General features: G+C 43.4%; 1 protein-coding gene across 15 annotated transcripts in view; it reads right to left on the bottom strand.

The window, feature by feature from the left end:
- EHMT1 (euchromatic histone lysine methyltransferase 1) overlaps positions 1–11148 on the bottom strand; it is a 152566-nt gene that overhangs the window by 56321 nt on the left and 85097 nt on the right. For all 15 annotated transcript variants that reach the window (XM_025211191.1, XM_025211189.1, XM_025211188.1 and 12 more), the window contains one exon: positions 607–784. In XM_025211191.1, coding sequence (XP_025066976.1) covers positions 607–784 — 178 coding nt within the window. The remainder of the gene's footprint in view (positions 1–606; positions 785–11148) is intronic.

Below are 11148 nucleotides of genomic sequence, written 5' to 3' on the forward strand. Positions count from 1 at the left end.
GGTCACTGGGGTTTCCAGCTCCTCAGAGGGCAGCTTTCTTGCCTGGATTTAGGAATTTTCCCCTGGCCAGATACAGGGCTTTTAGGGCCTCATTTATTCTCTTTCCTTTGTGTTAAGGGGGCCAGTGAATCTCACCATAGTTATCCAGCTAGGGAAAAACACGGTTCTTTAACAGCAAATACATTTTTCTCCCTACAAAGCCCAGGGCAAATGAACAATATTCTAATATAGTCTGATCACAATCCTGATTACAAAATTAGCATCTGTAATGTAAATGAAGGCTCAGTTGCAACACTGAAGATAAGATGCATTTATGTTGGCTCTCTCCCCTAAAAATTTCCCACTATTGCAACTTCACTTTCTACTAATAAAGGCAGGAGCAGTCATGTCAACAGGCTACAGGTGTCTTAACAAATGCAACTCGGAGAGAATCAAAGTAAAATTATTTAAATAATTGGCATCCATGAGAGCCTGATTTCCATTACTACTGCTGCTGATGCTAGTTATAAGAGCAAATTTACAGAGAAAAAATAGCAAGACTCAGCCCTCAGTTGTCTCTTCTCACATATAATAAAGGAGATATTTTTTTAGCTCTCCTCATTTTACCCGTCTGTGATTTTGTGGTGGCCATATAGCTCTGGTTCTGAGGTAGCAACTGATGAAGGCCTGGGAGAGGGGGCAACGGCGCTGGCTTCCCAAACTCCAAGACACTTTTGTTGCCTTCTTCCTTTGATTCTTTTTGATCTCTGGCATCTCTCCCTTCTTTGGGATCTCTATTTGCATGCTGGAAGGAGGAAAGAAGAAAATTAAAATATTTAAAATGAGCCCTTGCATCCAGATTAAAGGTTGCTAGATATATCAAAAACAAACAGGCAACCAATTTAATCCCACCCAGTCACACACACAAACACACACTCCCACAGCTGAAGATGAGAGTGTGTATCCAGAAGTAAATATTTTAGATTTCCATCCTTAGCTGTCATATCCATGCAATATTGCTTTGACTAATGCCTACAACATTCTCTCAAGCCACTTGTCCCTTGATGATGGATTCCTTTTAAAGCATAGGACTGTACAGAAAAGAGATAGCTCATCCAAAGCAACTATAGATTAAAAAAAAAAAATAGAGTAGATACACAGGAAGAGCACACACCGACTGCTGAAACTTCCTTAGCCTGACGAAGGGTTTTTGAACCCGAAAGCTTGCTTAATAACTACTCCCCAACTATTTCGGTTGGTTTAATAAAAGATATCAGATTCACCCAAGGAACCTTGTCTGAGTAGATACACAGGCATTTGATCACCTCTGGAAGAAATGAGCTAATGCAACGCATCTGCCTGTTCCCTGAAATAGAGTCAGAGTGTAGCTGACACACTAGAGCAACAACTCTCAACAAGTGTGCCACAGCACCCATGTATGCCTTGAGATCCTTTCAGCAGTGCTGCAAGGTACTATGCAACACAAGTACTATGTTAGGTACAAGATAAACCCAGAGATTTCAAATGGGAATCCATAATGTTTACATATGTTCTGATTTCTTGTGATCTTTCTAAGTTCTCTGGAACAAAAGAATTGCTCTATTATTTTTCTGTAGTTAAAAAAAAAAATGAGGGAGAGAGTTTCTGAGGGGTGCCTGAAGTCTAACAAAGTTGAGCACCACTGCATTAGAAGGTGAATTCAGAAAGGCAACAGTCTCCCACTCAACTATTTTACTAGGGCTTAAGGAAGATGCATAATATTGGGAAAGGATTCTCCTATGTTTGTACAATGCCTAACACAACAACTAGGATTTTTAGGTGTTACCACAATATAAATAATATAAATAGAAGAAAATAAGGCATCTTCATTGTATGCAACTCTTAAGAGCACATCTCAAGTGCTCCGTCTACTATGGCTGCACTGAAATATAGATATAGGAGGTATTTTGGATACCTGTGGCAATCTAGTTGTAGAAGGGCAGAGCTCGGGTTGGACTGTGAACACCATCCAAGTATGTGCCCAGCTTCTTGGGCTGATTTTGCAACCTTAACCAAGCACTGTGCTGTTATGGCTAGATGACTACTATTTCCTGTAGTTGCTTTGCAGCTAACTCAAGTACATCCGTAAGATGTGCAAAGACTTTTCTAATGCTTACAGAAGAGACTTAGAGCCAGTATCCCTAATAGGTCCTACAACCTATGCAGTTATTGACCTCAGGGCATAGAGGATACAAATGCCATTCTGATTTGACAGCATTTTACACTAACCTTAGCTCATTCAAACCTGCTGTGCCTCTGTTTACCCAGCTGTCAAGTGAGCTTGATATCAAATGGCCTCATGGAGAGGGAGATGGTAGATGGAAGGTGCTATAGAAATCCTACAGTCCTGTTATTGGATTGCTACAATGTTTTGAGGCTGTTTCATATGGAAAACAAAGAATTATGAACAAAAGGTAAAAACAGCTACAGAGAGAGAGACTTTAAGCCCCCTTTTCACCCCGCCACCCCCACCAGACTTGGATCAGGGATCCATTTTCAGATACTGCTTTCAAGTAATATGACCAGATGAAAAAAATGGAAAAGTAACTGGTTATTCTAATCGCGGCCAGCCAGAGGAGTATTACATGTAGACAGCCAGGCATTGGCCATAACCTATTAGGCCAGAAGCAGGTGTTATAATCCTCAAAACCATCCTGAAAAAAAAATAAAATAAAACAGCCCATAGAACTTCATCTAGCCATTCCCCTTCATCAAGCCCATTACTTCAGACTGAGCTAAACGGTCTACTTTAGAGGGATATCTGTCTTGATTTAAAGCTAAAGTAATGTCATATACTATTTCTCTTAGTTAGCTGTTCCAATGATTAACTATTCTGTTAAAACATTAGATGTTTTATGCCTTTCCCTGCTAAAGTAAATATCCCATTATCATCAAAAATACTCTCCAGACATAGGTGCTTACAGACAACAATCATGTCACCTCTTAATTTTTTATTTGATAAATTCAACAGATTGAACTGCTCTAGTTTCTAAAGGCAGGTTTTCTAGGCCTCAAATAAATCCCGTGATCCTTCCAAACCATCCTTTATCATCCAAAATATGGACAACAGCACTTGTCTGTGTTCCAATAATAGTCTTGGCAATGTGATATATGCCCACTTGATATTCCCCTGCTTATACATCCCAAGGATCTCATTAATCCTTAGACCCAGGATCACAATGAAAATTCCTATAAGAACTCCTAAATCATTGAAAAAAAACATTGCTTCCCACACCAGAGTCCCCCACCACACAGAAAGCCTGCATGTACAGCTCATATTCTTTGCCCTTAACCCTTGAGAACTGGTGACCAGATCTTTGAGGAAGTGAGGCAAGGCACTGTCAGGCTCAATAAAGACAGAAAAATACTATTACCTACATATTTTTGTAATCAGATCTCAGATCCCTCCTGATACATGGAAGCTGTTGGTAAACAGCAACTTTCAGTAGCAACCATTGCAGAACAATTTGGAGATTGAATTAGGTCTGAAGTCATGTCATTCCAGAGCCTATGCAAGTCCCTGAATCTGATACATGGAGGCTTGTGCAGCGATGCTGAACACGTAAAAAGGATTTCTATGTACAGGTGCTACTGGTTCCCTTGAAGCCTGAGGGAGTAAGAAAGAGCTCAGCAGCCCTTCAGTGAGGACCATCATACACAGAAAAGGTCTGTGTTAAAAGGTTGGAACCAGGCTTGAAAACGGACACTTTCCTTATGCTCTTCCCAACCTCAGCCAGATGACTAGGAGGATACGTGCAACTGAAACCGTGCCATCCTCTGCTCTCCTTATAAAACTAATGAGCAAACTCTTTACATAGATGTCATGAAATCCACATCTAGCTCATCTACCAGAGACCAGTAACATGTGCATGTACCCTAGAGCAGTTTCTTCTTCTCTATCCAGTCCAGGTTTCTAGATAAAGGTTGCAAAGCCTTTCCTGCAAAGATTTTCTGAGCCTGTTGCATTTCATTGTTAGAGTTTCCTTGAATAGTAAGCTTAAAATATCCTTAACTTCATCTGGTTATTCCAGGATATACTCAAGCAAAACTGCAATCCTACCCTGCAAACTTATTTCAGTGCATCCTTCACTGCCTCAGCCACAACCATGCTTGGTGCGCATGCTAAACTGATCTCGCTTAATAGAGGAGTGTGGCAGGGGGAGGGAAGCAATAAGAATGAGACCAGCATGGGGTCAATGTGAGTCTGGATTATGTTGGAAAACAATGGACAGAGTTGTTAGAGAGAGGGGGAAAAAAAGGAGAGAGGAGGTGGAAGGAGAGACTGCAACATGACCCTACCAGAGAAGATCTTCCTTCCTAACTCAACACAGCTTATCAGCAGAGAACAGAAGTAGCAGTATGCATCCCACTGGAATACCAACCTATCCTTGGTGGGGTGGGGGCAGATCTCTATGACTGGGAAGCTCTGTGGATGAAGTTCTGTGTCCTGAGCCATGACTAGCACTAGACCTACTAATTTCTTACCCTTTCCTTCCTCTGCCCTGCTCAGACTATCTTCTCTGTTATCAACACTGCTCAGGCCATGTGTAGCTCTACACTGGGAACCCCTTTGCAAGGGTTTTCCTGTCCACTATTGCACAGGTTTCTTCTTCCTTGGAGGCTCTCTATTGTTACAACAGAGCTGCGTCTCACACACTGTGGCGCACCTGAGTATAACTGTGAAAGTCATTATTCAAGGCTTTGTACCAGGTAAGTACATCTCTCTCTTTCTTTCTGATCAAAGAAGAGACACTATGGCTCTCAGTTATGGCTAAAAGCAGAGACCATTCCAGGACATTTTGGAGGGAAGAGCTGATTTTAAACTCCACACGTTCAACTACAGTTACTACTGCGGGAAAACATGCTCAGACAATAAAGGCTTCTACTGCAGAACAGGCAGGACATGTACATGGGGACTAGCTACTAACCAAACCCGTTGCAACATGTCTTCCCCACGTTCTGGAAGAACTCTCCTTTAAGCCATCTTGGACTCCAGGGACCACTTACTAATTGGTTTTTCTGAGGACAAGTGTACCCTGACATCCCTCTAAGCTCTTTTCATAGAGGCCACCAAACTTGACTTTCTGTAGCTGGTAATGATTTTCTGCCTAGAGCAGGATCTGAACTGGAGACCTAAAGATGAAAAACTTTGCAACTCATGAGCAGAGTAAAAGAATCAGTAGAAATCCCTGAAGCTTGGCCATCTTTTCCCCCATACAGAGGAGTTCAAAGGTTACATCCAATTTCATACCCCGTGAAGATGGGGAAACGAAAGGGGGGAGACTCTCAAATATTAGCCACGTGGTGGTTAGTCTTTTACTAGCAAAATATCCACCTGGCCAATTTGCTACTGGCAAATCCAAGCATGTTTCTGCCTCATCTCCTCAAAGTCCAGATTCTTCTTCAGGCAGCTGGAGGACTTCAGCTAAGATGAAATTGTTTGGACTAATAAATCTGGAGCCTCCCAGTTGACACTTGCCTGGACTAGGCTGGCTGGTACCAGCAATCTGGAAGTCAGAATCTCTATACAGGTTTCCCTCGCCAACTGCGGGGGTTAGGTTTCAGAAAGTACCTGTGGTTGGCAAAACTATGGTTGGTAAAACTAAAGGCTTATGGGGAGAATGGAGTTAGGGACTTGAATACAGTACAGTATAGTGTATAAAAATCATTTTTACTTACCTTTAATACACAGGGTGGTCACCGGGCATAGGCATACCCCTAGGGGTACTTAGGTTATAGGGGGTAGGCACCAGCGGGCAGGGACAGAGTGTGCCCAGGGTGCAGCAGCAGTGTCTCCCCTGGTGCATTTGGCTCTTACCTAGGGTGGCCATCATACAGGACAGTCCGGTTGTCCTCTGTCCTCTATTGATATGAAACCAGACTCTATTTTCTTAAAGAGAAAAATAGAGGACATAAAGGCATCCAGTTTTGTATCAATAGAGCATAGAGTAGCAGAAAACCTGAATGTCCTCTATGATGGCCACCCTACTCTTACCCAGGGGAGGGGGAGGGAGAAGGTAAGGAGAGGGGAGGGACGTGACAGCCGGCCCCACGCAGCACACCGCAGTGTTTCCCTGCCCCCACCTATCTGAATGGCAGGGTGGGGGGGCTTTGTGCCCACCTCTAGTGGTGCATGATTGGATGGTAAATAGCCCATGGATGGGGCCATAGCTGGGCCACGCCGTGGGACAATCCGAGTCTAGCAGCAGCGGGAGCCACTCGCCTGCACCCCTGGACGAGCCGCCAGGCTTGGATTGTCCCGCGACCTGGCCTGGCTGGAGCTGTTGTTCCTGCCACCCTGCATGTGGGGCTAAACTGTGGGCAGCAGCATGGGACCGCACCCCTCAAACCAACGGCAGGCACAGGAGGCACATCAATGGGGCAGCGGTGCCATGCAGGGAAGCAGGGCGGCAGGGAACAGCGGCGAGTGGGCCTGCTGTTCCCCGCCACCGCGGGTAGGGCAGCTCCCTGCCACCCTGCACACCTCCAGCTGGGCGGGGGGCCACCTCTGGCTGGGGGACCAGGAGTAGTGGGGGGGAAGGAGAGGCATGAGCAGGGCCAGGGAGTTGGCAGGCTGATGCATGGCCATGGAAAACCATGGGTACTCAAAACTGTATACTGTGGTAGCCAAAATGGTATACAGCATATTAACCGTGGATACTCAAAACCGTGTTTGGCGAGGGAAACATGTACCTCCTTTGCAGGGCACCTATCCATCACGTGGCCCACTTCACTTAAAGTTTTGCACACTGTAACTTAATCCTGTGTAGGCAGGGGATTAGTACAAAATAGGACTGAAATAGGCCAGTAGAGCTGAACTGTACTGAATCTACTGCATTTTTATTATTCTTCTGCAACAGGCTTTATCTTAAAGATGAGTAACAAACATGCGGATAAATCTGACTCTGTCCTCATGTAGAGCTCACAGTTCAAGATCGATGGTGAGGTTGTTCTCATAATACACTAATTCTGGGCTGGATATTTGGCTTGTTGGGGCAGATCTAAACATCAGGTCTTCTCTAACACCACACAAGTTTGTAAAACAGCCCCAGGATCTATTAAAGTCCACAGGGTTTATACCAGGGACAGAACTAAAAGGACAGGGAAGGAAAATGGTTTCTAACTTCTGTAAGAAAGTTACTCATGAGTAATCAGTTACTTTGTAAGAAGAGCTACAAATTACTCTTTCATGGAAAGGACTGTGGAAGATAGCCAGGAAGTCAAAGCAATACACTGAAAGTCACACATGGACTTCAAGATACCCATTGTCTAGTCACAGAGGATGCAGGACTACAAAGATCTTTAATGTATGCATCAGGAGACCAGCTGAGGAAACTACTTAAGTTGGAACAGAAACACACTTTTTAAGGGATTTGCAGTTAAAGATTCATTACATGGCTGAATGCAAGTGCTGTCTGTACTTTAATGGGATCAACTGTGCATTTATTATGAGCATGTAGGTCCCTTAGAATAGTAGAGGAAGTTATTAAAGATGGCAAAGATAGAATACTCTGCATATTTCCAGAGGCAAAAGCCTGGCTAATTAAGCTCTGTGTCAGTGTGGCAGACCGCACATAGCCCTCTGCCAATAACACAGCAATTAAGAGGCCCTTCATTACCAACCACGTTAGCAGCAATGAAAGAACACTACACCAAAAATACATCCCTCTGTTAGTGAAAACATACAGGCAAGCCTCCTGTAGCAGACATCACTTAATAACAGAGGAGCTTTAGAGCACTCATCAGCAGGACACCGTCATTCACCCCTAACATCCAATATGGCTTTCTACAGCTTACTAGTATGAGATCTCTTCTACACTGTGCTGCACATCCCATTTATTAATAAAGTAAGATATTTCAGGGAATTTCACTCAAACCTGTGCTAGTCCTGGCCTTGAGAACACAAATTAGCCAAAGACTCACCTGAATAGCCAAATAAGGGAAGTCCAGAGACCACGCTCAATAATGAGCCCATCTCCTTTCATTTCCCAGATACTGTGACATGGAAGAACAGGGTGATTCCTACCTAACCATTCACAAGAAGCAGCCCCCAACTTTATCAGCCTCTGAGAAATGACTTTGCCATGAGTTATGTGAAATATTGATTCATCATGAGCATTTAACTGCATCAAAAAATCTCTCTCTCCAAAGCAGGAAGACTAGTATTAGAACTACACACTTAAGTTGGGATTGGCATAGAAATACCACTATATTTACAGAAATTCAAACATGAAATTCAACATGGGGAGGGTTTTGACATGGGTACAAATATAAACTTGGTAATTGTATAGACAAGAATATTACAACACAAACTAAGTTCTGACCTCTGGCCATACCAGACAAACCACAGCACTGGCACTCTTAGACTTGATCTACACACAGAGGTGCAATTATATATGCATTTTGGTAGAGTCCTACAGACCTGTATGTGGACACACATCTGTATAAACCTGATTTATGCTGGTTTAGTCTGTCAGACAAGCCAAACCAACACACGACATGTTTAAACCAGCAAAAGAGTGACCATAAAAAGGTGCATGTGTTTAAGCTTAAATGAGTTCATAACCTGATGGGCTCTTTCAACACTGCACTCAGAGGGGTGATTGCAGTACATGAAGAAGACTGAGAGGGGATTTAACAGCAGCTTTTAACTACCTGAAGAGTGGTTTCAAAGAGGATGGAGCTGGACTGTTAGTGGTGGCAGATGACAGAACAAGAAGCAATGGTCTCAAGTTGCAGCAAGGGAAGTTTAAGTTAGCTATTAGAAAAAACTCTCTCACTAAGAGGGTAGTAAAACACTGGAACGGGTTACCCAGAAAGGTGGTGGATACTGCTTGGGGGGTTTTAAGACTGGACTAGACAAAGCCTTGGCTGGGATAGTCTAGTTGGGGATGGTCCTGCTTTATGCAGGGGGTTGGACTAAATGACCTCCTGAGGTCCCTTCCAATCTTCATTTTCTATGATTCTATATACATGCTTGTTAGGGTCCCTGGATATAAACTCTGATGTGTAACCAGCACTGACGCCTCTGTAACCACATCTTTGCTGCTAATGTTACCCATACTAGCTAGATCAAAGCTAAGCTTTGTATGGCTATCTGTACTGCAATCACACCTCTGAATGAACTGAAGGCATTAGCAATGACTGCAAAGTGAAGACAGAGGAAGCTACCTGCACACTAGCCACTTCCACATGGGGTATTAAAGCAGAGTAGCTGATGCACTGTAAATTCACAAACTGGCTTAGAGCAAAGTAACTGCTCCAATGAGCCCAACACTATTGTGAGCTAAGAGCACTTGGCAACTGAGTGGAAACATTCACACAGAGGTTTCTTGTGCTTTAACCTATGTGCATTGGCTTCACCCAATTTACTGATTCACTTTGACTTCCCCAAGTGTCCTTAGGTACAGTCTTAAAGTCAAGCTGGTGCAACTTCTGTACTTAGGCCTCGTAGGATTTTAAATCAGGCATCACCTTTTCCTCCCTGTCTGCTCTCTCTACAATAGGATGGGGATGGGGGGGGAAGATGTGTGCATGGTAGAAGGGTTGTTACATACACTTCATTTTCCTTCAGGAGAGAACACCCCTCTGCTCTCATAGAGTGTTCCACCTGCAAGACAGATAACCTCCTTAATCAAAATGTCCTGTACTCTCTCAGCTCCATCCCCAGCAAAATCAGAGCATATAAGAATGCTGGAAAATCCAAGAGTCTAACTAGCCACTTGTCTGTAATTCTCTACTCTGAGCATGTGCATTGAACAGCACAGCATGGAACAGGTTCAGCACACGGCTGCAGTAATACTTGGTAACAATGCAACAAGCACCACTCTGCAGGAACAGGAGCACCTTTTGTCTGGGAACCTTCAGTGACCTATGCCATCATCCCAGCTTTAAAGAAGAAGAAACTATGGGACAAGAAAGGAAAGTGACCTGCCCAAGATCACTCAGTAAGCCAGTTTCATGAACAGTACTTGTTTCTCCTTACTTAGCATCCTGGATCTGACCACCAGACAACACTGCATCCTGTGCTTCAGGACAAAGTATGAGAAGGGTTTGTTATCAAGGCTTTTTGTCTCTTTTAGAGATGTCAGCCTGAGATTAAGCCCCCTGGAGTTTTGAAATTTTCATCCACGGAGCTCTTCCCCAGAAAGTCTATGAGCAACAGAAGCATTTTCAGAGCCTAAAACATGCAACAACCCTTCCTTTTTTTGCTGATTTCCTTCTTTCCTTGGGCTTTCATGCAATTTGACAAGGTTGTAAGTGGACTGAACATTAAAGAAAAGAGCAACAGTGTTCCCCACCTGGAGAAAAACATGAACGGACAATACTGACTCTGTGTTGTTACCTTGCCTAATCAAAGTGGATGCAAAACCTCAACAAAGGCCACTATTTCAATACAACCTCAAACCAGGGCTCTAATGATAAAATCTTCAGCTGTTTCTGGAGTAGGTTCCCAGGCAGAGAAATACTCAATCTAATTGCACTTGTGAGAAAAAACTAAACCCACCCTTCTCCTGGGCCTCTCAAAGACCAACCAATTTATACGGTTATCTCCAAAGGGTAAACACTTATTTCCTGGGATATTTCATCTGCTACCCATCTGCTTTACTTTAATCAAGTGGAAAAGGCAGGTGTGAATGTGGAGTCTGATGCTTTAAAAGATGCTGACATACCGTGGGGAGGGGGTCATGTAAGTAGCTTGAGAGGAATAACTAGTTCATGTTTTTTCAGTTTCTCAGTTATGTTTTATGCTATCCTAAGGAGAATTACATGAAGGCAAAAGCTGGTAGGGGAAGAAGGGGAAGACAAGTAATTATCGTGAAGGTTAAACAGAGCAGTTATTTCACTGTCTGTAGAAACAAAATCAACATTTGAAAATCCAGGATTCAGACTCCAATACAGTAGCTTAAACATCATGCTTATCTTGGCAGAATTGTGTATTTTACTTCTCTCCCCACTGAAACCAAAAGGAGAATGGACACTGAATTGTCAGGGATACGATTACAGAAAACGTGGTACACACAACTGCTTGCTTATTTGGGGGCGGAGAAACAAGTGTGCATGTAAATGTCCAAAACAGCCACATGCACAAGCCAACATCTTCTGTCCATGTAAATATGCCATGGCATT

Source organism: Alligator sinensis, unplaced genomic scaffold, assembly GCF_000455745.1.
Source record: "Alligator sinensis unplaced genomic scaffold, ASM45574v1 scaffold323_2, whole genome shotgun sequence".
Classification (NCBI taxonomy): Eukaryota; Metazoa; Chordata; order Crocodylia; family Alligatoridae; genus Alligator; species Alligator sinensis.